We start from the raw sequence: 24,436 nt of genomic DNA on the forward strand, positions 1-24,436 counted from the left end.
AGAAGGCATATCCGCGGCGTTGCGTGTCTGAGACGGATGGGCATCGAATAGACGGGGGTGGTACAAGGGCAACGTGCTACAGTTGATGGAGCCGAGTCTTGTCCTATCATACGGGACCGGTATCGCAGGCCGGCTCCGTACTTGGGCAGACGGCGCCCCCCGGCCGTATTGAAGAGGGTGAATTGTGTATTATCGGAAAGGAGGTGACGCGGGCAGAGACGGACAACGAATGGCTGATGACGATGGTGATGACGTCTCAACCGCTTCTGGGAGCTAGACAGCCTCACTAAACAGAATCGATCCGGGGGCCCTAACACTTCCGGGTCACAAGGAAGCACGCTCGGTACCACCACCAATCGCCGATGATGAGTTACTTTAGTTCGGAAATCGGGAGGCGATTTCGGGGACTCCGAGGGTCATGGTGCAACGTGCCACGCCTGCCTTGACCAGAACTACATAATACTACTTGTGGGTGTGGATTAGAATGGCAGTACAATACAGATACAAACAAACTAACCGCATTGTACCCAGCATTCGGGTTCCGTACATGTATGTATGTATGTATGTATGTATGTATGTACCTTATGTACGGATGTACCAATCATCGGCTTCGGCGTGTGCGCAGGGCTGCTGCATTCGGTGCCGGATGGCAGAGGAGGAATGCACGGTTCGGCAAGTTTTCGAATGCCGATCGCTTGCCTTTTTCTCTACGTACGGATTAGTTACAACTAAACCGCCGCGAATTTTCGGCACTGTTTTTTGTTTGGTTCTTTCGTTTCTCTTTCATCTAACCGACCAACCGACGGCTGGATGGAGGTTGAGCTGGGGCGGAAAGAAAAAGTTGGGGACGGGGCGTTTTAGTTTCCGGTTGTCTGGGAAGCTGTGGAAGGTGTCGGTTCGAGACTGAGCGTATTTCTTAGTTTGCTTGGTTGGGATGAGAGAGCAAGACTGGTTTTGACCGAGGTTTTTGTTTGCCGGAGCTCGGAGTAAGCGCGGCGTGGTTCGGGTATTTTTACTTTCATATCACGTTGGCCCCATTCTTTTTTTGTATGTATGTACAATACATGGAGCCGTGCATGCCCGTGGTGCTGGTGTGTTCCGGGAGCATGGACTAAACCTCTCCCGCAGCCTTGCCGCCGCGGGCCCAGCTGAGGATATGACGTTAACGTTATTTCAATTTTGCGCAGGAACGCCCGGGGGAAGATCTCCCACGGAGGCCTGCAGTCTTCCTTCCCCCTGGCCGGATCCGGAGGGGGGTAGGAGGGGGTTGGCTGGATACCGAGAACGGGGGAAGGAACGTGGGGGGTGGGGGGGAATATCAGCAAAGCAGTAGTCCTGCCTGTCGCTTTAACTCTCTATTCCAGTTCGTAAAATATCATTTATACACTAGATCGACCGCGCGATTTCAGAGTAGCCCCACGAGGGGATATTTTTTTTTTTTTTCAACAAATGTCACCACGGCACAAGAGTATAATTATAAGCACTGACGAATAAGCCAATGTATTGTAGAAGTTACATACTACATACTAGGTTAGCATCAAGGAGCCCCCTGGAATCCAAGGAGGGTTCTAAACCCCCTGCTTCTCCATCCATGCCGCTGCCAAAGAGAATCACCAAGCGCCCTGACCTCTTCTTCCGTGGGAACGACGAGGACTACTAAGGCCTCAAAAGAAACGGTGTGGTGGGTATGGTGAGGTCAAGAGAGAAGAATCAGCTTGTGAAGAGACTGTGGTGGTGCGAAAAAAGAACGGGAAAGGAAGGAGAAGTCGAAAGGAAGCGAGACTGGTGTAAATGTGTCGAATAATGGCGCCGTTGTTATCCATGTGGTCCCCCCCCTCCCCTTTGAGGCCAGGACTATCCCCCCCTTGATATGTTTCCTACCCTCAGCTGCTCTGGAGCCGCTCTCTGCAGCCTCACTCTTCGTGCCCTCGGCACTTGATTCCCACTTTTTCCTTCCCCTTGGCCGACTAACTCGTTAGTCCACTAACCAGACGCACGCCTCGTTTCCGAAGACAGGGTGAAAAAACATCACCCACACTTTCCACACCGTCCCTAAATCGATGCCACCAGCCCGGGCGACGACAACGGAAACCCCGTCCGCGACCCGTTCGCAAGGGCAGAAGGAGGAGGCGGTGGAGGAGCAGGACGAGGTGCAGCAGCAGCAGCAGCAGGAGCAGCAGCAACACCAGTCGTCACAGCCTGCGGAGCGTAGCTCCCGGCACCGCCGCACGACGAGAAGCTGTTACCCCCCGTCGACGGTGCCCGATACCCGAACCCGGACGTCGTCGTCGGCGGCCGGGCCCTACTGGGGTCGGCGCCGCCGTACAGCCCGGGCGGGGTCGTAGTCGCGGTCGCCGGCACGTTCCGTGGGAGGCCGTCCTCGTCGCTCCAGACCTCCACCTCGAACCTCGGCATCGTTCTCGTCGTCGCCCCTCTTCCGCCTGGTCCTCCTTGCTGCTTTTCCTCGCCCGAAGCGACAGCAGTGGAAGCAGAAGAAAGAGGAGTGGTGGTGGTGGTGGAGGAGGAGGAGGAGGAGGAGAAGGGGGGTGACGACGACGACGATGACGACGAAGAAGAAGAAGAAGAAGAGGGAGAACCGAGACCCTCCAGTAACCGGCCCAGATCGTCCCCGGCCCACCCCGTCAGGTCATAGCTCACTCCGTCCACCACCACCGCCCGCACCGCCGCGCGCAGGCCGGAACAGTCCGGAGTCTGCCGCCGCGCCGCGGGGTTGGTACCGCCGTTGCCGTGGCCGTGTCCGTGGCCGTTGCCGTGGCCGTGGTTGTCGATGGTGTTGGCGTCGCTGCCGTCCTGTGGCGGCGGCGACGGCAGGGGCGATGAGCGCGAGGACGGGCCGTTGGCGAAGCTCGCGCCTTGCTGCTTGACGAAGGACAGAGCCGACTGCTGGAGCCCGCGCACCGTGATCTGCGACGTCTGTTGGACGATGCGGCGCTCGCCGTGGTGGCGCCAGCGGATGTGGAGGATGAGGTCGTGGAGCGGTTGTGGTTGCTGTTGCGGTTGCGGCTCTGGTTGCTGGCACTGGTTCTGGTAGGAATTCCGGTTCTGGTACTGGTGAGTGGCGGGGTGGTGACTAAGGGGAGAGGCTGGGGTAGTGGTTGGCATCATCGTGCTGGCGGGGTTATTGTCGTTGCTGTTGCAGTTGGTTGTATTCAGGGGTGCCTTGTTGCCGCCCGGGAAGGGAGAAGCGCGAACGGGCGGTGGAGGCATACTGGTCATGCCGCCGTACGCAGCGCGGGTGAAGAAGGGCCGGGGGCCCGGCGGCGGTGGGGGAGGAGGCGCGGGATGCCCCCTTGGAATGAACGGAAAGGTGCCTTGGGGCGGACACGGAGGCGGGCGCGGAGGCATGCGCTGAGAGAAGCCGTGGAGGATGGGTGGGCGGCGGGAGGGGATGGCCGGGGGGTCGTAGTGCAGTTCGTAGCCCGAAGAGCTGGAGCAGCGAGACCGAGACCGAGAACGAGCAGAGCCCGCGGAACGCCAGGGGGAGCGGGACCTGGCGCGACCCTGTCTCTTCGTCTTGCGCCTCGCCGAGCTCGCCTTGGCTGACTTGTCCGCCTTTCGGCCGCGGCGCTTGGCCCTGCCCACCAAGCACACCGAGACAGTCTCGTCGTCGGACAGAGACTCGCCCTCGTCCAGCGTCACGGTGGAAGAATCGCTCCCGTGTGCCCTGTCATCGTAGTCGTCGTCGAGTGCAAAGGTCCGCTCCTTGGCCGTGTTCACCAAGGCGAATCCGTTATTAGAGATGTAATTCTGGACTGCCTCTGCGGATTTGACATGAAGAGCTTGGAGGGCCTCGTTGAGAGACGAGGCTGCTTCGGATAGCAAGGCTTCTCGGGTGCCATCTTCGGTCTTCACCACAATAGCCCTGAGGGCCCCCAGTGGTTCTTTCGCAATGACCAACGACAAACGGGCATATGGTTTGCTGAAGAACTCGCAGTTTTCTGCAGGCCGACGAGCCGTGTTAGTGACTAGTTTTTCTGTCACGGCCGCGGAGGGCTTACCAATGATTTGGGCGCGCAGGTCGACCAAAGGGGTAGTAGAAGCTCCGGGTGCCATCTTGAATAGGAGACCCGCTTGCGGTGGAGTTTGATATTGAGAGGTCTCAGTGTCTACAAGACGCACAAGCATCTGGTTTACGCCAAACCGGTCCAAGGTGACGATGGGTGCTTACAGGAGACCGCCAGCTCCCGTAAGAGAATCCTCCCTTACTTATACCCATTTCCGCCCACTGGGTTTGCCTCTCGTGAAGGCTATTCCGGTATGCCATGCACGAGAGAGAGATGCATCCCGGTGCCGGGTGCGGCACAGATACTCGACAAGCCGAAAAAAAAAAAAAAAGTGAGGCGCGTGCATGCATTGGGCGTGGCTAGGAACGCCCGGGAACCGGGAGCCGGGGGGGGGGGGGGGGGGTGGCCGTTCTACCTTGGTAGGACGGTGGGGGAGCGGGTGTGGTAGAGACGGCGAAAAGAAGTAAGAGACGAGATTCGGCATGTTCCCGCGCACAGGTACCAGCCGGGCTTCGGCGAAGAGAATGTGCAGATCTCACCATGCCGAGTTTCACAGCAACCATTTGCTTTGGTTGCAGCTTCTTCGGTCGGGATAAGCGGAAACGGAAAAGGGCTACACAGGGGTATCCGAGTGGGCAGACGGCGGAGGATGAGCGTTGTGAGCGGTGAGCGGGACACACCAGAGGACGCGCTCCGGGGAGAAGCGGGGGAGAGAAGCCTCCTGCACTAGCCCATCGACGACAAGGACGACGGGCTCATGCCTCCTTCCGAAGATCGGTCGCTGTCCGTTCGCAGTAGCCAGCTCATGTATGTCTCCACAGTACATAGTAGACACCCCTATCCATCTGTTGTCTTGCCACCCCAGGGCAGCAGCAGTACGCAGTGGCCCCGGGGGGGGAGGGGGGGGGGAGGCAGTTGGCCGTCGAGACAGGAGGCAATCCGCGTCAGGCTACACCGTCCTGAGACTTCGTTGGACCTTCGAGCGCAGAGCCCGAGACTTCATGCATGCTGTGCGTCGAATTCGACGTCGAACTCTGAAACGGGGCGCCAAGAAAGCAGCAAATGCGAATGGTTGATGAAGAGAAACCCTCCTTCGTGCGGAACTGCAGCAGCGCCGGCAGCCAGCCAGCCAGCCAGCTAGAACTCTTCCAGCATGGCCCTCACAATAGCCGTCGGCGCAGGGGTATTCGACGAGCAGAGGAAAAACGGGGGGGGAGGGGTGCAAGTAAAAAAAGAAACAAGAAAAATAAAAAGGCGGAAAAACTCTCTTCATTGTCCACCCAAATGTTGTTGCTCCTGTGACACGAGCACGCTTCCGATTAGTGACAGAAAATGATTGGACAGCATGTGTAAGTGGCAACAGCCTCAGCACCATCCCGTCTCTCCACGCTTGCCTCAGATGAGGCGGCCAGGCGGGCCCCCGGCAGAAACAAGAGCCACACCCGGGCATGCGGTGAGAGGAGCCGTGACCCCGTCTGACGGCGGAGTGAGAAATGAATGGCTTGGTTGTCTCTTCTTCCGTTGGCATCAAAACAATGGGCGCTGTCGAGGCAGCTGACCTAGCTTGTCCCTCTCAAGGTTCCGACCTGTGTGATCATCCGTAGTGGTTCCCTTGCCCGCGTCCGCCACCCCTGACTGGCTCGCGCAAGCCTACTATCCAACACTTAATCTCTCAATACGTGCCTTGACTGCCTCCACCAGCGCAGACTCCCGATCCAGTAGACCCATGACCTGCGCCATCTTTTGCCTGCGCACCTCGGCCGGGATCCGCAAACCAGGCGCCGGCGACGCGGGAGCGTCGTTGCCCGTTCCCTCCCGAGAACGCTGCAGCTCTCCAGCCTGCGCAAACAAGGCGTCCCGCAGGGATTTGACCTCTTCGAAGCGTTTCCAGGGCTGTTTGGTCTTGGGAGTCGCCGCCCCCGCCGCCGTCTGATCTGCCTCGGAGCCAAAGACGCTGCTCTCGAGCGCCCGGACTTCCTCCCCCCATGCCTTCTCCTTGTCGCTGAGCTCGCGGCTCGTCAGCCTGCCGAGCTGCCGCTTCAGCTTGTCCATCCTGCTCGCCAGTTCCTCCTGCCGCTCTCGAACTTGCCGAAGCCGGTCCCGCGCGAGTTCGTCTTGCGAGACCGCCGAGGACTCGTCGTCTGCAGAGTCCTCGCCCGTGATCACATCCACCTTCTGCTTGGCCTCGTTTGCCTTGGCGATCTGTTTCCTCAGTTCCTCCTGGAGCGTCTGGCACTTCCTGAACAACTGCGCGACGGCATCGTTGATGCTGTCTACTTCGCTGGCGAGAACCTTGTGACCTTCGGTAAACACCTCGAGCGTTGCCATCGAGAGGCGCAGCTCTTGGTGCATCAGCGGGCGTCGCCTGCCCGTCTTTAGGTGATCTATCCACGCCGGCAGTGCGCTCTTGTGCTCCAACGCTTCCGGCGTGCGGAAGAGAGGACGCGGTTCCCAAGCGACTTCTGGCTGAGGAAAGTCCACGTTGTCGAGGACCGCGGACGGAGACTCTCTCGGCACAATGTCCTGCTCCGGCGTATCGAAGAAGAGGGCGACTGGGTCGCTATGGGTGGCAGAGAGGACGAAATGCCCGAGATCGGGATCGCGGATCGCGGTAGCTGCTGCCAGGGAGGTCTGGCCGCGAGCCTGCGTGTAGATGCGCTCCCGCTCTGATCCTTGCCCCTTGACGAGCAGGTCAATGCGGAACTCCGCCCCTGCCTCGGAATCCCCCTCCAGTTCGTTCTCGAGCCTGAACACCCACGGTGCCAGGGAAACGTAGGTAATCCCGGCCGGGTGTGTGATGTAGAATGCGTACCGAGAGGTAGCGTCCTCACTAAACATGGGCCAACCATCAGGCGTGACCTCGACAGGCTTGAGGGTGTCAAAGGTCTGGAAGGTTAGTAAGGTGGGAGTGCTGGTGAAAGCGCCGAATGGCCTCGACCTCTGCTTGGACTTTGGGGGGAGCCATTGCGCCTCGACTCCTTCCACATCCAGACAGATCTTGACTTGCCCGCTGGTGGAAAGGAGGCAAACAACGGTCAAGGACAAGCCGGTCCCTTCGTCATTTTCCACCTCCAACTCCTCCTCTTCGCCGCTCATCAGGTCTGTCAGCCGTGCCTTTTCCCCGATAACGTAAATGTCCTTCAGCTCCACCTCATCGTCCTGCTCGTCCTCCGGATTCAGGTCGAACTCAAACGGGCCCTGGAGTCTCGGGATCACGCCTGGGCGGGTGGGCCGCGCATAAGCCTCTACCTCAACCTCGCCGCGAGCACCTTCCACAATCTTGGGCTCCTGGTTGTCCAGGTCGGACATCCAATCGAGCTGTTGTTGAGCCAAGAGCCGGGCCTCGGGGGAAGCATCGGGGTCGTCTTCGGTGGCTGCCACTTTAGCCACAATGGAGACCGACAAGGACGGGATCAGCGTGGGAGGGGGGGCCCAGCGCTGGGGCAGAAGCGGGCACAGGGCATACACGTCACCCCCGGTCATGGCTATCCACAGGGTCATCGGCGACCAGCCTCCGGAACCCCTAGCAGGGAAGCATGCGGCCGCGACTTCCATGTCGAACGCATCGGGTGAGAAGCCTTTATTCGTGGCCGAGACGGAGGCGCTAAAGTCCTGGTCCAACGACGTCCCATCCGCCAGCCTCTTGAGATCGATTGCGAGCGTGGCCGAGTCGAAAGTCCAGCGGTCCGCCGTAGACAGCTCCCAGACGCGCACCACCGCGTCCTCTGTGACTGTGACAAGTGCCGTTCCATTGACTCCGAGTGGATGCCACAAGGCCGAGACGACTGCCGAACGCGAGGTGACGTGTGTCGTCGGTCCCAGAGTCCAGAACTTGGGCTTGAACGGCGCGGCGTCCTTGGCGTAGAGGTGGGAGGAGTCGGGCAGTATGCAGATGTGGACCGTATGAGACGTCAGGACTGCCAGGAGGTCCTGATTCGGGGACATGACCAGCTGGCGAATATCATCGGCAACGGGCGTCTTGATGGTCTGTTGTTTGATAGGTGTGTCAGCGCGCAAATTGTCTCTCTTCTCTCCTTCCTCTCTCCTCCCGGGGCCAGCCCCAGAGAGTTGGTTTGTGTGGGGAGGGTGCCCAGCGCGCTACAACTCACTCGATATCCGTCTGATGCATGTCCGGCAATCGCGCTGTCGTAGTCGGACGGGTCATCGGAACCCTCCTTTTTGATGCGAGTTCCAAGGATGGACCGGGCGTGCTTTGTCTCCCACGACTCCTTGAGGTAGGCGAGGTCGCCCCATCGTAATGTTTTCCCGACCGCCACGAAGATCTCGGTGCCGCGCCGTGCTATGGTCCGCCGCGGTCCCGGCTTTGCTCTCTTGCCATATGGAAGGCCCGCAGCAGTCGTCGCATCATCCGTGCACTGCTCGAAGAGCTTGTGGCCGGGAGAAGAAGGCTCGTTGAGCCAGCCCGGCGCAAAGCTCTTAATCTTGGGCATCTGCATGCGCGCCGAGGCAACAGCTTGTCGTTTTTTTCGTGCCTGTGAGCAGAGCCGCGTGCGTCTAAAGTCAGCAAGTGGCAATCGGCGATGCACCACGGAATTGGGCGTTTGATCTATTGGGACGTCGTGGTTATAGTGCAGCTTTGGTGGCGGTTGGGAAGCTTTTCCCAGCTGAGAGCTCGCTCGAACCCTTGTTCGCGCGTTTCTCTTTAGGCCCGGGCAACGCAGCTTTTTCTCGGCAGGCACGCGGACTTTAAACCCCGCGGCAACACAGCGGGTAGTTAACTTTCTGTAATCCGTAATCCGCAGTGAAGGCAGGACCCACTTTTGCAGCAACCCTGCTTGTTTGCGATGCTGCAACTCGTTACTGTGTCGCAACAGCGGCAGCCATTCCAATCCACGCCGGAAGGTCAGAATTCGACTCGGTACTTTTCTCCTTCCAAGAAAAACACACAACTTCCACAACACAATGCGGGGACCACGGCCAACCGTGGAGCGGCTCGACCAGCCGAGCGCGTACTTTGCAAGCAGAGTGAGTATCCGGGGCGATGCTGCTCTTTTGAAAATCAATGGCAACCCGTCTAACACATGCGACTTTCCTGGCAACATCCCAGAACAAACGCAGGCGACTCGAGAGGGAACAGCGCGATGGAGACGGCGATACAAACACGCAGAATGACCAGTCCGAAGAGGACCCGCTAAAGAACGCCACGACTCTTTATGTTGGCAACCTGTAAGCTGCTGGGTCGCAAGTGCTAGAGTGTTGCGGTGGTTAACTGGGCTGACCGCACCGGTCCCCCCAAAAAAATCAGGTCCTTCTACACCACGGAAGAACAGGTCTACGAGCTCTTCTCTAAGTGCGGCGAGATCAAGCGACTAGTGATGGGCCTCGACCGATTCAACAAGACGCCCTGCGGGTTCTGCTTCGTCGAGTACTACACCCACCAGGACGCGCTCGACTGCATGAAGTACATTGGCGGAACGAAGCTGGACGAGCGCATCATCAGGACGGATCTGGATCCGGGATTCACAGAAGGCCGGCAGTACGGCCGTGGAAAGTCGGGAGGACAGGTGCGCGACGAGTACCGCGAGGATTACGACGAGGGCCGCGGCGGTCTCGGGCGGGCCCTCCAGGCACAGCGGCAGAGGGCCATGTCGAGGGAGTATCATGAGGATGACTACGGACGTTTGAGGTAGACGCGATTATTAGCACGGGAGCGGGATGCTGAAAGGCTGGCTCACATGGACGGGATGGGCAGAAGTGGCAATACCCGGAAATCACAATGGCGTTGTTTGGCAAGTTTCTTGGTGTTCCTGTTCCCGAGTCCCATCTTGGTCTGCGGCAAACAAGTCTCCATCCCGACACACTTTTGCACTGCCGGCACCTTCTGGGTGGAGTGCCATATGTGTTCAATCCCATCATCAAAACGCCGTTCATTGTTGTTGGTATAATACAAGGGATATACACGCCCCCGACCATTGCTTCTCGTCGTCTAGAAACCGGGCGGGTTGATTCTCTGTGACACGCGGGTCCATTTGGGCAGTTCTGGAGTCGTTGTTAGTCACACCGAGGCGCAGAGGGGGGGAGTCCCGCCCTGAGCAAAATAACGTACTGTGAATGCCCTTGCGATATCTCTTCGCTTTCCGGTCGAACATGGTGTACTTGTCGCGCGGCAGCATCTGCGCCTCGGTCGGCATCTCGGCCTTCCACCGCTCTAGTGACTTGAGCGTCTCGCCCTTCTTGGCCAGTGCGTTAGACAGCGTCTCGACAACCTGATCGACAGCCCGTAACCGCTTGCGTTGCCGGGCCTTCTGAGTCGGGGACAGGCGCCATGGGATTTTCCTGCGCGCAGGTTAGCATCGCTCCCGGCGCAGAGAAGAAGCCTCTCAAGTGGGAGCTGACCATAAAAGGCCTCCGCTTAGGGAGCTCGTAATTCTAAACGGCCCGAACATATTTCGTCGCGGTGGGAGCTCGCAAGCGGTCCGGCCGGGGCGGGAATGATTGTGCTCGGGGGACGGGCACTTTGTCGGGTCGGGTCGTCCAAAAAAACGCGGCTTTCGACCCGTCGCAGCGCGGGCCCAATCGTTGGCTGGCCTGGGCACGGAGCCAGCCAAGGGAGGGAGCTGTCAAGTGGCTAAGTTACTAAGGTGTGGGGCAGGAGACCCCGCGACCCACCAGCTGCACAATCGCCTGTGCCGTCCGAGTTAGTTAGCGCAAGCCAGCTTCAACCGCCAAAAGGGAGATTACTGCTCCTCGAATCGACTGGAGCGTAGAGAGGAGTCTCCGACCACGATGCACAACAGCGCTCAGCGCCAAGGCCGCACATCGATCGTAGAGATACAAAACAGGCAACGCTCTCGGATGATTGACCGATAATCGCAAACCACTTGATTAGACAGCAATACCATACCACACAGCCCACCGCTACCAAAACGCATTCCCGGGCAGGACCCGGCGCGCCCCGATCCCGACCATGAGCTACTACTTTGCCATCATCGGCACCCAGGACAACCCGCTCTTCGAGTACGAGTTCGGCACTAGCAAGCAAGGCGGTGACGGGCAGCCGCGCTTCTCGGAGCAGGTGCGCCATCTGAACCAGTTCGTGCTGCACAGCAGCCTGGATATTGTCGAGGAGGTGCAGTGGACAACCGGGCAGCTGTACGTATATATTGTCGAGACATCTCTCTGACACGACCATATTCCTTCCCCCGCGCCCCTCCCTCCCCCTTTCTCCTCCTCTTTCTCTTCTCCCCCTTCTCCCAAACATCCTGCTGACACAGACTGGCCGGACGGACCGATAGGTATCTCAAGGTGATAGACAAGTTCTTCAACAACTACATATCCTGCTTTATAACGGGCGGCAACGTCAAGTTCCTCCTGCTGCACCAGCCGACAGCGACAGCGTCAGGGGCGAGCTCGACACGCAACTCAACCTCGGTCGGCGCCAACCCGACCAGCCCCCAGACGGAGGAGGCCATCAAGAACTTCTTCAACGAGGTGTACGAGAATTACGTCAAGACCATCATGAGCCCGTTCTACAAGGCCAATATGGAAATCCGGAGTCCAGTGTTTCGACAGAGGGTGGCGGCAGCCGGGAGGAAATACTTGTAAATCCCAGGACCTAAAGATTATTACACAGCCTAATGTCACAGTCATGTCACCAAATGATCGGATTCACGGCAGTCCCAGGTAAGGTGTGCACAGTTTGGTTTGATCAAAATCAAATTCTCGTAGGGCAACCGCCCCTCCCATAGACGCCGTGGCCATTCCCATTGACCATGTCATAGTTGTGTACCTAATCCCCAATCCCAACGCCAGACGTAATAACAACCGCAAAAAGCAAACAGGTGCCCGATCATGCCATGATAATCACCAACCCCCCATGGTCATATCCCTCGGAGGGAACGGCCCAGCCATGTAGCCGGTCACGTATGCAGAGGCCTCATCACACTCTCCATTGAGGCCCATCCGCACGCCACGGCGCCACGGCGCGACCTTCTGAACCTTGGAGCGTAACCCTTCCCTAACCAAAGCTCGAGAGCAGCGAGCCGCTTAGCCACCGAAACCGTAGAGGGTGCGGCCCTGGCGCTTAAGGGCATAGACGACGTCAAGCGAGGTGACGGTCTTGCGCTTGGCGTGCTCGGTGTAGGTGACGGCGTCACGGATGACGCCCTCGAGGAAGGACTTGAGGACACCACGGGTCTCCTCGTAGATCACTGTTGAGAGCTGTTAGCACCCTAGAATAAAAAGGTCGGGAGACTGAGAGTGAGACATACTGGCAGAGATACGCTTGACACCACCACGACGTGCCAGGCGGCGGATGGCGGGCTTGGTGATGCCCTGGATGTTGTCACGCAGAATCTTTCGGTGGCGCTTGGCGCCGCCCTTGCCGAGGCCCTTGCCGCCCTTGCCGCCTAGAAGACGCGTCAGTACCTATGTTTCTAAGGAATTTTTAAACTACAAATGCCCCCAAAGCGTGACGATGCGACGTGGATTGCGGTACACGACGCGATAGTGCAGGTAGGAGACGGGGATCGGACGCGACTTGCAAGACGCGCGGCCCCACTCCTTCAACTTCGAGTCGGCAAGCATCGCAACCACGCAGCATCGCCAGCGACGACATTATTGGGAAAAAAAGAGGTGTACTCACGTCCAGTCATGTTAATCGATGTTTTAAGTGGATGGAGATGTGTTTAGAGGCTGGTCTGGGTTGATGGAACTGATGCAAGGTTGATGCCGTTGATGATTGACCAAATGCACACAATTGGTAGAATGAACAGTAGGTTTTAGGAAAGGTTAGCAGGGAGAGTTGGAGGGTTAAATAGGTTTGACCCAGGCTCTGGGAAATCAGACGGGTGCAGCTGATCTGGTGCACGTTGGCACTAGTCCCGTTTCGGATGTGGGTTGTTAATTCTTTCCTGAATTTGCAGCGTGTTTTTGTTCATTTTTGGAGCTCCAAAAATCGGCTGTTGTAATCGCTCCAAATGGGCGTCGTTTCGGCTCAGCTGCGGCGCTGCGCGTTTGGAGTCAGTTTGGTGCCTGCAGAATGTGGCCCGAGCACCAAAGCCAAGACTTTTTTCCCAACAGCTTTGAACCGATCCTGATTGCAAAATGTGGCCCGAGCTTTTTTTTCTCGATTGCACTTGACCTCGCCCAGCGCGAATCATTCGCCTACTTTTTTAGGAACCGTCACAACGAAAGCAGGAACAACGTGCACACCTTGAGTGGCCGGGTCAGTGCTATTTTGAGGTAGTGGATCAGTGCCGTTTTACTCCATCCGTTTGATAGTTGCGCCCCAGATCTACTCATAACTTCACTTGGGTCTTTACGGCTGTGAAGTAACAGACGACGTGGTTCAGGTCCGCAGTTGCGAAGTCAAGCTCTGTGTTTCTGTGGTTATCCATTTCGTTTTTGCCTTCCCTCCTGATCGATCTGGCCCCACCTCATCTCCCCACTTTTCCCAACCCGATGGTAATAGCACCCGACGAAGATCCGTATTATACACTACATGCCGGCCAATGCAATGTTCAAGTACTCATACAAAACCCCCAGTTCCAGAACCCCCAAGTTCCAATGCGCCACGGTGAGCTCAATACGATGTAGAGCATGCTTGATGCTTCCTAGGAACGCCTCTGCCTACGCATACTATAAGAATGCTGCCCTTGCTCTGTGAAGAAGATGAACCACCCAGGCCCAAAGAAGCGCGTTCGTTTGGACAGCCTCTAAACTCCTTCCAAACGCGCCGAGACTGTCACAACGCCTCTGAGCACAGACTGGAATCCCAGTCCGGTCTGTGGTCCGCTCGTGGTCGTAGGGAGAGCCGTAGGTCCAAGGTATAACGTCATTAAAAGACGGCCATATATCATGGGCATCAGTGAATCATGGTGTCGTCCAAATGCTCTTCGTCTTCCAGTCCCCCAATTTCGTTCTTGATTTCCTCGCTCGCCTGGCCACACACAGATTAGCGACCCATAGCCACTCGATACGGCGCGGTTGAATGCATACCTTTGGATCCAAACTCAGGGCTATGGTGAAGTGACGCACGGCGGTCCTCTTATCACCCACAGTCTTGGCGAGCTTGGCTAGCAGGAAGTGAACCTGGGCATTATTCGGCGCAACGTCCCTCAGAATCATCAGCTCCCTCTTCGCTTCCTCCAGCTGACCGGTGGCTAGCAGTGCCCCGGCCCTCTTGCTCCGCATCTCCGGTGCTCGAGGCGCTAGCTCGACGGCCTTGGTGAAGTAAGGAAGAGCTTGAACAATCTGTTTCTGTCTCTGCAACACCGTACCCAGGCAGCAAATCAGCACGGCATGGGCCGGGTGGATCACAAGCGCTGCGTGATAATGGCTCAGCGCCTTGTCGTAGTTGCCGAGTTTCTCGTAGACTTTTCCGATGCCGTAATAGGCGTTGTAGTGCCGCTTGTCTGCAGCGATGGCACGTCGGTATGACACCAGGGCCTTGTCGTACTCTTCGTTTTCCACGTGCTCGTGCCCCTGCAGGGTATGGGCGTATGCGGACTTGGGCTGGAGATGAATGGCTCGCTTGAAGCACTGCAGCGCCTGCTCGTGATCGCAGTCCAGGGAGAACGCGTTCCCCATCACGCACCAGGCTTGTGGCGAGTCCCAGTCCATGTCGGTCAGCTCGTGCGCAAGGAACGAGAGTTCCGTCCCCTTCCTAAGCTGCCAGAGAACGGTCGAGTAGAACTCCATGTCCTCGTGCCGTGTCGGGGCGAGCGCGCGTAGGCGCCTGAAGAACTTTTCGGCGTCCGCATAGTTAGCCAATTCATAGTGGGCTCTCGCCATCCGCGCCAACACCCAGGGCGTGTCCTGGTGGATCCGGGGGAGTGAGGAGAAAGCAGCCAGCGCTTCCTGGCACTGGAACTGCGATGAGAGGCGATACCCAGATGCCATCTTTTTCAGGAAATCTAGTATCCATTTCAACCCCTCATCTGCCCTGAGCAACTCGGGCTCGGCCGGCTTCGGCGGTGGAGGGACTTGCGACGTGGGCAGGTCCTTGACCCGCGGGGCCTCGTCAACATCCATACTGTTCTCCTCCGTGGGCTTCCGATTTCCACTCACAACCCTGCCGACGCCGGTTCCGCTAGAACCAGGGCGCCCAATCCTCGATATCGGGGGCCTGGCCTTCTTCAGCTCGCGGGTAACGGTTGTGCCAGCCGTGGGAACGTTGGCATTGGTCCTCGACGTTGTTCTCGGGGCCACGTTCAGCCTAGCACTCCTCCTCGGCTCCTCGCCGTTGGTCGGGCGCGGCTGAACGGGGTGTCCTGACGCGGTGCGCTTCCTTTCTGTGACGGACGGCTGGGTAAGGACAGGCCCGCGCGTGGGTGGAGGCGGTTCTGGAGGCTCGCCCATCTGATCTTGAGTCCTGTCCCTCCTTCGGGAGCCTAACCGGTAACTCATCTTTGGTGGGGCGTCGAGGAAGGTGGGTTCTGTTGCCTGAGCCGCCCGAGTCCGTCGGCTAGGCGCTAATGGTGGTTCGGGAGGAAAGCCCACGCGAGGCGGCGGAGCCTCAGCGCCGCCAACAGAGCTGGTTGGGGTCTCCATACCCTCGAGCCCGTGCTTGTTTGCCGCACATCTTGTGGTAATATGGCCAGCAGTTAGCCTCGACGCCACGTCGTTCTCGCCAGGGTCGACGAATAGCATATTGTTGCTTGAAACGTCTTGAAAAGCTGTCGAGCGGTGTCCCTCAAACGGGTGGCCGTCGTGAGTGACACCTTGGACGCCAATCTTCCTTTGCAGGGGGTCTGGAGGCCCGCCGCTCGAGTCGATACTGATCGCGCCGGGGTCCTGGTCGAAACTGCGAGCAAAACTGTCATTGAGCTTGAATATGTTGGGCACCACAACGTTGACGCCCATGTCGCAAAGGATGGTGAAGGCATCCCACATGAAGGGGTTGGCTCTTAGGGCATCTTCGAAACAGGAAACCGCGCGCTTCTTGTCTTCGTATCCTCGGTATAGCTTGCCGAGGAGGCAGCTCACGGCGGCCGCATCGGGGTATGGCGCGCGCGTCGAGGTCGTGTGCCTCCCGATGGTGTTGCCCTTGGCTGCCCACAACGGCCGGGCCTTCTCTAACGCCGCAATCCCATCCTTGTACCGTTCCAGGTCTAGACAGGCTTGTGCAAAGACGAAAGAACAGCCCAGATGGATTCCCCGACACCCCGGCAACTTGCTGACTTCGTATGCAGACCGCGGGTCGCCGAGGTGAAGATAAGAGAGGCCCAGAAGGAAGGTGGACTCGGGCGAGCGCTGGTCGTGGGCATGCAACCTTTCGGCGAAAAAGAGGGCGTTCCGGTACGAGAGGCTGTCGAGATGGTAGTAAACGGTCTGCTTCAACAAGCCAGCGATGGCCGCGCTGGTCGGCGCCATCTCGCAGCAGGCACAGGCACAGGTGGGCCGGGTGGGTGTGCGACTCGATGTTCCAGTTGCTACCGAGGAGGATGATCCATGAGGTCGCTCAAACCTGCTGCCGACGTGCGTCGCGTGCGCCTGTTCTGCATGGGGCGGATGCAGTTTCGGCGAGGGCGGGCGGGCGCGAGGTAGAATGCTGGTGTGGCGGGGATCTTGGGGGGGCGAATTCACGGGTCGCTTGTTTGGCCCCTAGATGAGATGTGCGCGGTTCGAGCGAGGGGCTGTCTGTCTCGGCGGACCTGGCGGTGGGAAGGATGGTCGATGCAGCTGTTGTATTAAACTCAAAACGTATGTGGCGAAAACGCAGGAGCGACGTCTATCGAATGCTGATGACGATTCGGCGAGGTGCTGCAAAGCGTGGTGTTGGAATGCCGGTCGAGAGTCCCTTGGAACAGCGTCTCGAGCAACCCGAGAAACCTGGAAACGGCGAAAACAAAGAAAAAAGCAATAGGCAGCGATGCGGGCCCGCAAGGCTGAAGTAGCTCAGACTCTCCCGCTTCTTGAAAACATGACTTCCCAGATTAAAACAATAGGAGAAGTCGCGATTGTAGTTACTCCGCAGGTGGGATGACAATAGCAATCCCGGAACTCTGGCCGAGGGATAGGTGGGCCAGCGTCTTGTTGTGAGCTCGTCGGGAAGCTGTCTACCTGGAGGCGTCAACAACTGTTGCTCTGCCCTGACCAGAGTTGTTTGTGGTGGGCAGTGGCAGCAGGGGGCTGATTGGCCACACGTTCAGCAGCGAGCCTGCCGAGCAACCAAAATGGACAGGAGGGTGGGCCCAGTGCACTCTTCCTTCACCAGCCACAGTCTTCAGATTCCATACTCGCAGCAAGGTTCTACGCTCCTCTAAAAATTGGTGCAATGCTTGAGATTCATCCCTGACCACAATGAATTCATTTCAAGTCTTTTTTTTTTCTTCACTCATCCAAGCGTTCAGCACAAATGGTCTTGGCTCAATTGAGGGGCGTCAAGGTAAAGTGATGAGGGTGGCTGGTGGGCAATTTGGGTTCGGTCGTATTTTACGCGGTACACCGGAGTACGGAGGTACATACATAAGGTAGGTGCATTCCACAGCAGTTTCAACAAGGCCTTGTGGGTCTGCGGTTGCGTCGCTCTCCTAAACCAACTTGCTCTGATCAAAGGTGGCCATCACCTCACTCTTACAAGGTTAACCCGTAGCCAATCTCGCTCAACCCAGCTCACCATCAAGCATGGCGCAAAAGGCACGCAAGGACCGAGCCAAGTCCAATTCGGCAGCTCTCAATAACCTCCACCTCGGATCACTCATCGTCAACGGCCTCTTCTTGCTCCTCCACTTCGTCTTCCGGCGGCGATCGTTGCTGCTCTGGTTCATTCTTTCTCTTCCCAGCTTCGTATGCCAATTGACCCTGGAGAAGACCGGCCGTCCCAGCTATGACCCCGACACGAAGGCGCTCAGATCTTCTGGTGAGGATCTGGCGGCTCCCGGCCTGACTGAGTACATGTTCGATGTTATCTGGGTGACGTGGGCGGCTGCTATTCTTGTGGCATTGTTCGGCAACTGGGCTTGGGTCCTCTGGGCCGTTGTTCCCGCCTTTGGCGCCTACAAGGCCTTTGGCATGATGGGAGCCGCGAGGCAGATGGCCCAGATGGGTGCCGGTGCCAACGCTGCGGCTCCCGCAGGCAACCGGAAGCAGCGGCGAGCAGCATAAGTCTATATAGCATTCGGAGACAGCCGGCCTCTTGCTACGCAAAAACGTATCGCCTACGACGCCCTATGGCATTCGAGCTCTCTGGTCCACTCCTGCAGCACGGCAGGCTCGACATCTCTGACGAGGACGTGAACGTGGTCAACCGTCCGGACGCTCTGGAGAGCCACCCAATTCTTGAACCACATCACCTTGTCCTCTCCGCCGGGCCCAAGGCGATCAATGAAATACCGCCTGACGAAGTCGGCTACCGTCTTCCTACTCTGGGGCGTCATATCACCGACCGTGTCGTCCGTCGCGATGGGCGTACGCGACCACACGACGATATGGCTGATGCCCGGGGCAAACCCGTAGGGCCAGTCGTTAATTAGCACGCGATAGTCGGACGGGTCTGCAAACGGCGTCTCGGAAGCTGGTTTGAAAGGCGGGGGGCCCCAGGCCTTGGGAAGTCGGTGGGCGATAAGAAAGTTGGTAATGCTGCCATACTCGGCCTTGGTCTCGGCGGTCCACTTCATGTACCGCCGCAGGTCGGACGGCTTTCTCTTGAGCAGAGAGAGCTGGTTGGTTTCTGGTGCTCGTATTAGTGCTATGGCCTACAGGTTGATTGATAGCAATGCAATGCAAGTTCATCATCGTACGGATCAGTTGGCGCAGCTCATCCCAGGTATGGTATTTGAATTCCTCGTCCGTCTGGGAGAGCACGAATCTGTCGGTGTCGGTTAGAGGGAACGGCGCCTCCTCGATCACGGGTTCGCCCATTTGGAAGTGTTTACCCGGTACTCGGGAATCGGACGGGTTGCGGGGTGCTGCCTGGGTTTTTTTAGATGTTCCGTTGCCGATCAGCCTTGCGCCTGCAGCCCTGATGGAGGGCCCGGTAGTTGACCAAGTTGCCCGGAATCTCACAAAAGGAGACCTGCGTGCAACAAGAACAGGAACATGATTTCTAGTCGACAGGCGGAGAAAACCGTAAGCAACAGACTGCATCCCCTGCATCTTGTCAGACAATGGAACGTTGGAGTTTCATCCACACCGACATCAACAAGCAGCTGCCGTGCATGGGGTCCGTCGGCGGTTCCATTACCTTCCCTTAGTGTTCCAGGCGCGCCCGAAGTGGCATCAGACGGTGGCTCCCAAACTGTTGAACCACACAGTACTACACTATGTAAAGCAGCCCGCCAAAAAAATGGGTGGGGGCCCCGGTCCCCACCGGCAACGTCCCGGCCCTAGCTTGCAGCGAAATCGGGACCCTGGCTCACCGGTATCCGAAGTTTCTCTCTTTTCGACTCCTTTTGAGCGACTGGGAGTCCCCAAACTTCGCCCAACTACTCGCTACCTCGGACTAGCTCCTGCCCAGCCCGGACTCTCAACCTGAACCGCCCCAGGAAGCCACGTAGAGGAACAACGAGTTGACAATGGCGGATTCTCTGCTTGCGCGAAAGTATTTCGATGGCATCTACATCCCCTTCGGCCTGCTCGTCGTGGGCACCGTCATCGTGAAGCGCGAGTGGACGGTATACGCGGTGCTGCTCGGACTTGCCTTGGGCAGTTGGAAGTACTACAAAAACCGTGGGTTTCTTTCCCTCTGTCTCCTGCGGGAGCCGTACCGAAACTATAGATCTCTGATACACTTGCAAATAAAGTCCCCAAGGCGGTCCTCAAGCCTGATGTCTTCCAGGAGTTTGAGCTCAAGGAGAAGACCGTCATCTCGCACAATGTAGCCATGTACGCAATCCCCGTCCGCTCAATTCGCCCTTTTACCCCTCTTTCTTACCTTTTTGACGGCGGTCACTGACGCGTGTCACCCAGCTACCGCTTCGCCCTTCCGTCCCCGACCTCGATCCTCGGCCTCCCCATCGGCCAGCATATCTCGATCGGCGCAACTCTCGACCAACCCGACGGCACCAAGAAGGAGATCGTCCGCTCCTACACTCCGATCTCGGGCGACGACCAGCCGGGCCACTTCGACCTCCTCATCAAGTCGTACCCGCAGGGCAACATCTCCAAGCACATGGCCGGGCTCGCCGTCGGCCAGACGATCCGCGTCAAGGGGCCCAAGGGCGCCTTCGTGTACACGCCCAACATGGTCCGGCACTTCGGCATGATCGCCGGCGGCACGGGCATCACGCCCATGTTGCAGGTGATCAAGGCCATCATCCGCGGCCGCGCTGCCGGCGACCGGACCGAGGTCGACCTGATCTTTGCAAACGTCACCGAGCAGGACATCCTGCTGCGCGAGGACCTGGACCAGCTGGCCGCCCAGGACAAGGGCTTCCGCGTCCACTACGTGCTCGACAAGCCCCCCGCCGGCTGGCAGGGCGGCGTGGGCTACGTCACGGCGGACATGATTCAGGTGTGTTTTTTTTTCTCCCCCAGTTCTCGATCTCTTCTTTCTTTCTCCTCCTCGCTCCCCGTGATGAACGCGAAGTCCCCGCTCCCACACTTCCTTGAAGGGAAAAGGCAAGATTCTGACCAGATCGCGAACACAGAAATGGCTGCCTAAGCCCGCTGATGACGTCAAGATCCTGCTGTGCGGGCCTCCGCCCATGGTTAGCGGGCTGAAGAAGGCGACCGAGAGTCTCGGCTTCAAGAAGGCCCGCCCCGTCAGCAAGCTGGAGGACCAGGTGTTTGCCTTTTAAAGGCCGATAGAGAGGGGGGCGAACCCTGACACGCAACGGCAAAGTCTAAGTCACGACTGCAGAGCCGCCGACACGAACATGACACGATTTAAGAACAAGAAGTGGGCAAAAAAAGTGCTCTGATGTAGTACGGATCAAACTCCGTTGCGTCAATTGGACGGTTTCTGGTCTTCATTGTTTTATTAGATTGGGGAGATCTAGTCCGTCTGTTGAGAAGGGTTGGAGTTTTCGGGTATTGTACATGCAACGTCCTTGAGAACCCCCTAAACCGTGCCAATGTCCAATGCACGCCACACGCCGTGACCATCCGTCCTCCCGGTATATCCGATCCGATCCAAACGCCCTGGTATTGTACAAAACATTTTATCTGAAATCGTAATAGAGTCAGGAGCAGAGGGGGAATACACCAAGATTCATCCAACCCATGCATAACATTTCAAATCCCGACAAACCAGTCAAGACACCTTACCTGCGTTCCTTCCAACCTCATCAATTTTTCCCCCGCTCAGTCTCATACACCTGTCGGTCCTTGCCGGCTAGAATCGTTGTTTAATGCCGCCCAGGCATTGAGATTGTCGCCCCCTGACTGTGACGTCGTAGGGTTGGCCATGTCCAGCATGGCGTAAAAGGATTCAGAGAGGGTCCACTGCTGGTCCATGCTAAAGATATCCCCGAGATCGGGGAGGTCGGGGGCGAGGTGGAGGTTGGCGCTCGCGTCGGCAGCGGCGCTGCCGTCGTGGGGGGGGTTGATTGTCTGTCTGCTCTGGCTGGTGTCCACGGCGGCGGCGGCGGCGGCGGCAGTGGAGATGGCAGCGTCGGGACGGATGTCGTGCATCCCGAAGCCTGCGTTTGGCAGGAGTCCGGGCGGGTCGAGCTGGGAAAACGCTGGCGGTGTGCCGGCCACCGAGGCGGGCGCGGAGAAGTTAAAGTTGATGGTGTCCGCCATGGTGAACCTGTTGATGGCCGGGGAACCCGTCCGGTGGGTGGTGGGCAGGACTGTCAGCGGGTTGATCGTGTATTTGGTCGTGTAGGACCAGCTGTCGCCTGTGTACTCGAACAGGTCTGGGGCCGGGTCCATGGTGGTGTCTGTCATCTGCTGGGTCCACGTCGCCGCCGGACCCCTGTGAGGGCCGCCCGCGCCTGACCCCGCTGAGGTGCGCATCCGCTTGTTGGCGTGACCCTCGTCCTCTTCGAACATGGAGTGTCGGCTCGTTAAGGTGGCACAAGCCGAGATTGCACCGGAGGACGACGTTGGAAGGGTACCTTGTGGCGCGCCTAGAGGTAGACGGCCGGGTAGGGGCGACTGCAGCTTAGCGTGACGCGACTTGGCGATCAGCGGGACGCCATGGCTGTGCCCTCCGCCAGGGGGATCAAGTTCGGGTATGTCGCCCACCGAGACCGAGATACCGTTGCCTTTGAGGTCGCGCAGAAGCTGCTGCAGGTAAGCACGGGTTATTACGTGGTTTATTTCAGTGCTCTTCATCCACCGGATGATGAATTCCAAATTGGCCCTGCAGAGGTCGTTCATGTTGTCTTTCGCCTGGGCGATGTATGTTAAAGCGGCGAAATATAGAGAAAGGGCCATTAGAGGGCCCTTATACCCGATCCTGGAGTTTTTGGACCTTTTGAGAATGTCGATGATCTCCTGGGCGGCGGTCAGGCACCTGGTCTGGCTCGTCTGTATGATATTCCCCAACTTGAACCTTTCGGCCTTTTCCCGGGCAGCAAGGTGAAGGCAGATAACGGCGGCATGTAAGTTGACGTTAAACTGCACAGCATTCAGGTCGTGAATGTTCTGCGGCAGCCGGTAACGCTCGGGCAGAAACATGAAGGTGCTAGACAACAAATTGTCGAGCTCCCTGTGGCGCTTCCAAAAGGCGCCGCATTCCACGTCTTCCGGGCGATCGTGCGGCAGCGGTCGGTGAGCATGGTTGACCAGCCGCGTGAAGATTCGGCAAATGACGACGTTTGCCCCAAATTTGGAGTAGGAGGAGCCATGGAAGGCATCCTCGAGCGGAAAGCTCGGCTCTTCTGTGCCGTTGACGAAGGCTTCCTCAGACACGGGCAAATGGGTGGTGACCTGCTCAGCCGTCAGCCAAATTCCTTGCTATCCGTCCACATCCACAGAGACAGCCTAGCTTACCTGCTCCACGTCTACCAGAGTCGGCCACCCAGCACCGATGCTCCCGTAACAGTCCATACAATAAGTTCCCCAGAAGAGGCGTCGGCGCTCCTCGAGTTCAACCCAGCTTCGGGGCGGAGGAATCATGGGAGACATGGGAAGTTCATCTTGGGTGTGCGGGCTGTCGAGCCGGTGAAGGCCCATCATGCCGGCCAGCCGAACGGCCTTGCCGGAACTCATGCATGCCCTGGTGAACAACAGAGAGCGTGCTTCGTCGCTCGCGATAATGGCCCAAGCCTGAGCGTGGCCAATCGTGATGAAGTGTTCTCCTTGTCCCTGCGACTTGGTTAGAGCGACTTGCGAAGGAGCAGGGTCGGCCTGGGAATTATTATAACCTTGAGCTCGTCAGCCTCCAGGTACTGACGGGCACGGCGATACAAGGCATCGTGGAATAGCCCGTATTTTGGGTGCCCGTTTGACGCCGCAGACCAGATGGCATATTGCAGGCACATGGGCGGGCGCATATGAGGCGGCGAGTGAAACGCCCGCAGGTAGTTGCCCGGGTGGATGAGAGGCATGAAGTGGGGCTGCGATCCAAAGAATACTGCATGGCTAGGGGATCATCATGGTTAGCACTGAGTAAGAGGGTGCCTGGTGTCTGAGCGATTATCAGACATACAGATCCTCAATCATCTCAAAAGGGGGCAGGCTTTCAAATCGGCCCAGCCCGAGCAGCTCCCCGGACCGGACATCGTCTCCGCCAGAGGAGCTGGTATTCGGCGAGAGGGGCTTCCATGGCATCGCCCGCTCGCTCGGGGCAGCTTGCGGCCTCTCGGGCCGGGAGGTCTCGCCCCCAAAAATGCTCGGGGATGAGCCCTCTGTTGAGCCGCCATCGGTGCGGGCGGCCGCTGGCCTATGGACCGTCTTGAGCAGTCCTTCCACCTGGGCTGGGTGGGTGTCAATACGTGACAAGGGCGGTGAGTGCGGTCACGGTGCGGTGGCATACCGAGCCTCTCCTCGAGCTCTTTCACGCTTCGTCGCTTCGTGGCTGGCTTCCTCCGCGACTCGGGATAAACGCATTCGCCACCGGCCTTTGCGCACCTTGCGCAGACGGGCTTTTGGCGGTCGCCTGACGGTCACAGTAAGCCTCGGTGTTTTATTTCCCTTCTTACGACCCCGCCGGAGCGCCTCACACTTTAGTTTCCGAGAACGACATGTTACGCATGCTAGCGGCTCGTGGGCCGCCGCGACGGCGCCACCAGAGGACTCGGAGCGGCCGTCTTCGGGGGACGACGGTGACATGCTGCCGTGATGCCAAGTCTCCGGTACGGATGCCGAAGGGAGGGCGATGGCTTGAAAATCAAAAGACTTCGGTCTCGTTCAAAGTGCGCCCTCCGGGCTCTCCCCCATGTATAGCCCGGCCGATGTTGGGCACGCTGCCGTGTCCTCTTCGTCACCCTTGACGGCGGGACGGGCATCCGCCTGAATGCCACCCGTAATTCCGGATTCGGCCGGGCCTGGATCTCGGGGTTTGGAGGCGGACGGAAGTTGGGCCGATGACCGAGCCCTAAAGCTGCTAGGTTGGT

At 58.3% G+C, this 24,436-nt stretch overlaps 11 protein-coding genes across 11 annotated transcripts; 4 read left to right on the plus strand and 7 right to left on the minus strand.

Moving 5' to 3' along the window:
- Window positions 1-2,052: 2,052 nt before the first annotated feature.
- Window positions 2,053-4,074, minus strand: P884DRAFT_295574 (uncharacterized protein; the record flags this gene model as incomplete). The annotated part of the gene is made up of 2 exons (XM_069444338.1): window positions 2,053-3,959; window positions 4,020-4,074. The coding sequence occupies 2 exons, from the start codon at window positions 4,072-4,074 to the stop codon at window positions 2,053-2,055; spliced, it is 1,962 nt and encodes a 653-aa protein (XP_069301422.1).
- A 1,206-nt stretch (window positions 4,075-5,280) lies between these two features.
- P884DRAFT_288489 (uncharacterized protein) lies at window positions 5,281-8,661 on the minus strand. The gene is made up of 2 exons (XM_069443956.1): window positions 8,135-8,661; window positions 5,281-8,012 (listed from the first exon to the last, which is right to left on the minus strand). The coding sequence occupies exons 1-2, from the start codon at window positions 8,480-8,482 to the stop codon at window positions 5,679-5,681; spliced, it is 2,682 nt and encodes an 893-aa protein (XP_069301423.1). The 5' UTR covers window positions 8,483-8,661; the 3' UTR covers window positions 5,281-5,678.
- A 287-nt stretch (window positions 8,662-8,948) lies between these two features.
- On the plus strand, window positions 8,949-9,771 carry P884DRAFT_214003 (uncharacterized protein; the record flags this gene model as incomplete). The annotated part of the gene is made up of 3 exons (XM_069439217.1): window positions 8,949-9,011; window positions 9,094-9,212; window positions 9,292-9,771. The coding sequence occupies 3 exons, from the start codon at window positions 8,949-8,951 to the stop codon at window positions 9,674-9,676; spliced, it is 567 nt and encodes a 188-aa protein (XP_069301424.1). The 3' UTR covers window positions 9,677-9,771.
- A 3-nt stretch (window positions 9,772-9,774) lies between these two features.
- On the minus strand, window positions 9,775-10,542 carry P884DRAFT_325980 (mitochondrial 54S ribosomal protein mL60). The gene is made up of 3 exons (XM_069445462.1): window positions 10,383-10,542; window positions 10,093-10,322; window positions 9,775-10,025 (listed from the first exon to the last, which is right to left on the minus strand). Exons 1-3 carry the CDS (start codon window positions 10,430-10,432, stop codon window positions 9,973-9,975), a joined length of 333 nt encoding a protein of 110 aa, XP_069301425.1. The 5' UTR covers window positions 10,433-10,542; the 3' UTR covers window positions 9,775-9,972.
- A 411-nt stretch (window positions 10,543-10,953) lies between these two features.
- Window positions 10,954-11,591, plus strand: P884DRAFT_189054 (Sedlin; the record flags this gene model as incomplete). The annotated part of the gene is made up of 2 exons (XM_069437409.1): window positions 10,954-11,138; window positions 11,282-11,591. The coding sequence occupies 2 exons, from the start codon at window positions 10,954-10,956 to the stop codon at window positions 11,589-11,591; spliced, it is 495 nt and encodes a 164-aa protein (XP_069301426.1).
- A 441-nt stretch (window positions 11,592-12,032) lies between these two features.
- P884DRAFT_190922 (histone-fold-containing protein) lies at window positions 12,033-12,371 on the minus strand (the record flags this gene model as incomplete). Its single annotated transcript, XM_069437550.1, has 2 exons — window positions 12,033-12,196; window positions 12,257-12,371. Coding segments are annotated over 2 exons (279 nt in total), but the record flags the coding sequence as incomplete, so codon positions are not given.
- Window positions 12,372-13,851: 1,480 nt separating this feature from the next.
- Window positions 13,852-16,361, minus strand: P884DRAFT_188799 (uncharacterized protein; the record flags this gene model as incomplete). Its single annotated transcript, XM_069437387.1, has 2 exons — window positions 13,852-13,926; window positions 13,986-16,361. The coding sequence occupies 2 exons, from the start codon at window positions 16,359-16,361 to the stop codon at window positions 13,852-13,854; spliced, it is 2,451 nt and encodes an 816-aa protein (XP_069301428.1).
- A 1,178-nt stretch (window positions 16,362-17,539) lies between these two features.
- Window positions 17,540-18,176, plus strand: P884DRAFT_253045 (uncharacterized protein). The gene has a single exon (XM_069440764.1). The coding sequence runs from the start codon at window positions 17,616-17,618 to the stop codon at window positions 18,093-18,095; it is 480 nt and encodes a 159-aa protein (XP_069301429.1). The 5' UTR covers window positions 17,540-17,615; the 3' UTR covers window positions 18,096-18,176.
- Window positions 17,856-19,106, minus strand: P884DRAFT_304202 (uncharacterized protein). The gene is made up of 2 exons (XM_069445076.1): window positions 18,731-19,106; window positions 17,856-18,660 (listed from the first exon to the last, which is right to left on the minus strand). Exons 1-2 carry the CDS (start codon window positions 19,083-19,085, stop codon window positions 18,149-18,151), a joined length of 867 nt encoding a protein of 288 aa, XP_069301430.1. The 5' UTR covers window positions 19,086-19,106; the 3' UTR covers window positions 17,856-18,148.
- A 398-nt stretch (window positions 19,107-19,504) lies between these two features.
- On the plus strand, window positions 19,505-20,835 carry P884DRAFT_288496 (uncharacterized protein; the record flags this gene model as incomplete). Its single annotated transcript, XM_069443957.1, has 4 exons — window positions 19,505-19,658; window positions 19,733-19,814; window positions 19,899-20,442; window positions 20,579-20,835. 4 exons carry the CDS (start codon window positions 19,505-19,507, stop codon window positions 20,726-20,728), a joined length of 930 nt encoding a protein of 309 aa, XP_069301431.1. The 3' UTR covers window positions 20,729-20,835.
- Window positions 20,836-20,993: 158 nt separating this feature from the next.
- On the minus strand, window positions 20,994-24,346 carry P884DRAFT_214026 (uncharacterized protein). The gene is made up of 6 exons (XM_069439218.1): window positions 24,044-24,346; window positions 23,857-23,979; window positions 23,530-23,797; window positions 23,246-23,462; window positions 22,872-23,186; window positions 20,994-22,808 (listed from the first exon to the last, which is right to left on the minus strand). The coding sequence occupies exons 1-6, from the start codon at window positions 24,150-24,152 to the stop codon at window positions 21,240-21,242; spliced, it is 2,601 nt and encodes an 866-aa protein (XP_069301432.1). The 5' UTR covers window positions 24,153-24,346; the 3' UTR covers window positions 20,994-21,239.
- Between the last annotated feature and the right edge of the window lie 90 nt (window positions 24,347-24,436).

Source organism: Thermothelomyces heterothallicus (genome assembly GCF_042370625.1).
Source record: "Thermothelomyces heterothallicus CBS 202.75 unplaced genomic scaffold P884_scaffold_1, whole genome shotgun sequence".
NCBI classification, from domain to species: Eukaryota; Fungi; Ascomycota; class Sordariomycetes; order Sordariales; family Chaetomiaceae; genus Thermothelomyces; species Thermothelomyces heterothallicus.

Excerpts from the sequence above, each read along its gene's own strand:
- P884DRAFT_288489 (XM_069443956.1), bottom strand. The coding sequence starts at position 8,482 with ATGCAGATGCCCAAGATTAAGAGCTTTGCGCCGGGCTGGCTCAACGAG. Across the intron at positions 8,013-8,134 it reads ATGCATCAGACGGATATCGA|ACCATCAAGACGCCCGTTGC; the intron begins GTGAGTTGTAGC and ends ATCAAACAACAG.
- P884DRAFT_325980 (XM_069445462.1), bottom strand. The coding sequence starts at position 10,432 with ATGTTCGGGCCGTTTAGAATTACGAGCTCCCTAAGCGGAGGCCTTTTA. Across the intron at positions 10,323-10,382 it reads CTAAGCGGAGGCCTTTTATG|GAAAATCCCATGGCGCCTGT; the intron begins GTCAGCTCCCAC and ends ACCTGCGCGCAG. Across the intron at positions 10,026-10,092 it reads ATATCGCAAGGGCATTCACA|AACTGCCCAAATGGACCCGC; the intron begins GTACGTTATTTT and ends CAACGACTCCAG.
- P884DRAFT_253045 (XM_069440764.1), top strand. The coding sequence starts at position 17,616 with ATGGCGCAAAAGGCACGCAAGGACCGAGCCAAGTCCAATTCGGCAGCT.
- P884DRAFT_304202 (XM_069445076.1), bottom strand. The coding sequence starts at position 19,085 with ATGCAGGGGATGCAGTCTGTTGCTTACGGTTTTCTCCGCCTGTCGACT. Across the intron at positions 18,661-18,730 it reads TGAGCTGCGCCAACTGATCC|AAACCAACCAGCTCTCTCTG; the intron begins GTACGATGATGA and ends TACGAGCACCAG.
- P884DRAFT_214026 (XM_069439218.1), bottom strand. The coding sequence starts at position 24,152 with ATGTCACCGTCGTCCCCCGAAGACGGCCGCTCCGAGTCCTCTGGTGGC. Across the intron at positions 23,798-23,856 it reads AGAGCTCGAGGAGAGGCTCG|CCCAGGTGGAAGGACTGCTC; the intron begins GTATGCCACCGC and ends ACACCCACCCAG. Across the intron at positions 23,187-23,245 it reads TGGAGGCTGACGAGCTCAAG|GGACAAGGAGAACACTTCAT; the intron begins GTTATAATAATT and ends ACCAAGTCGCAG.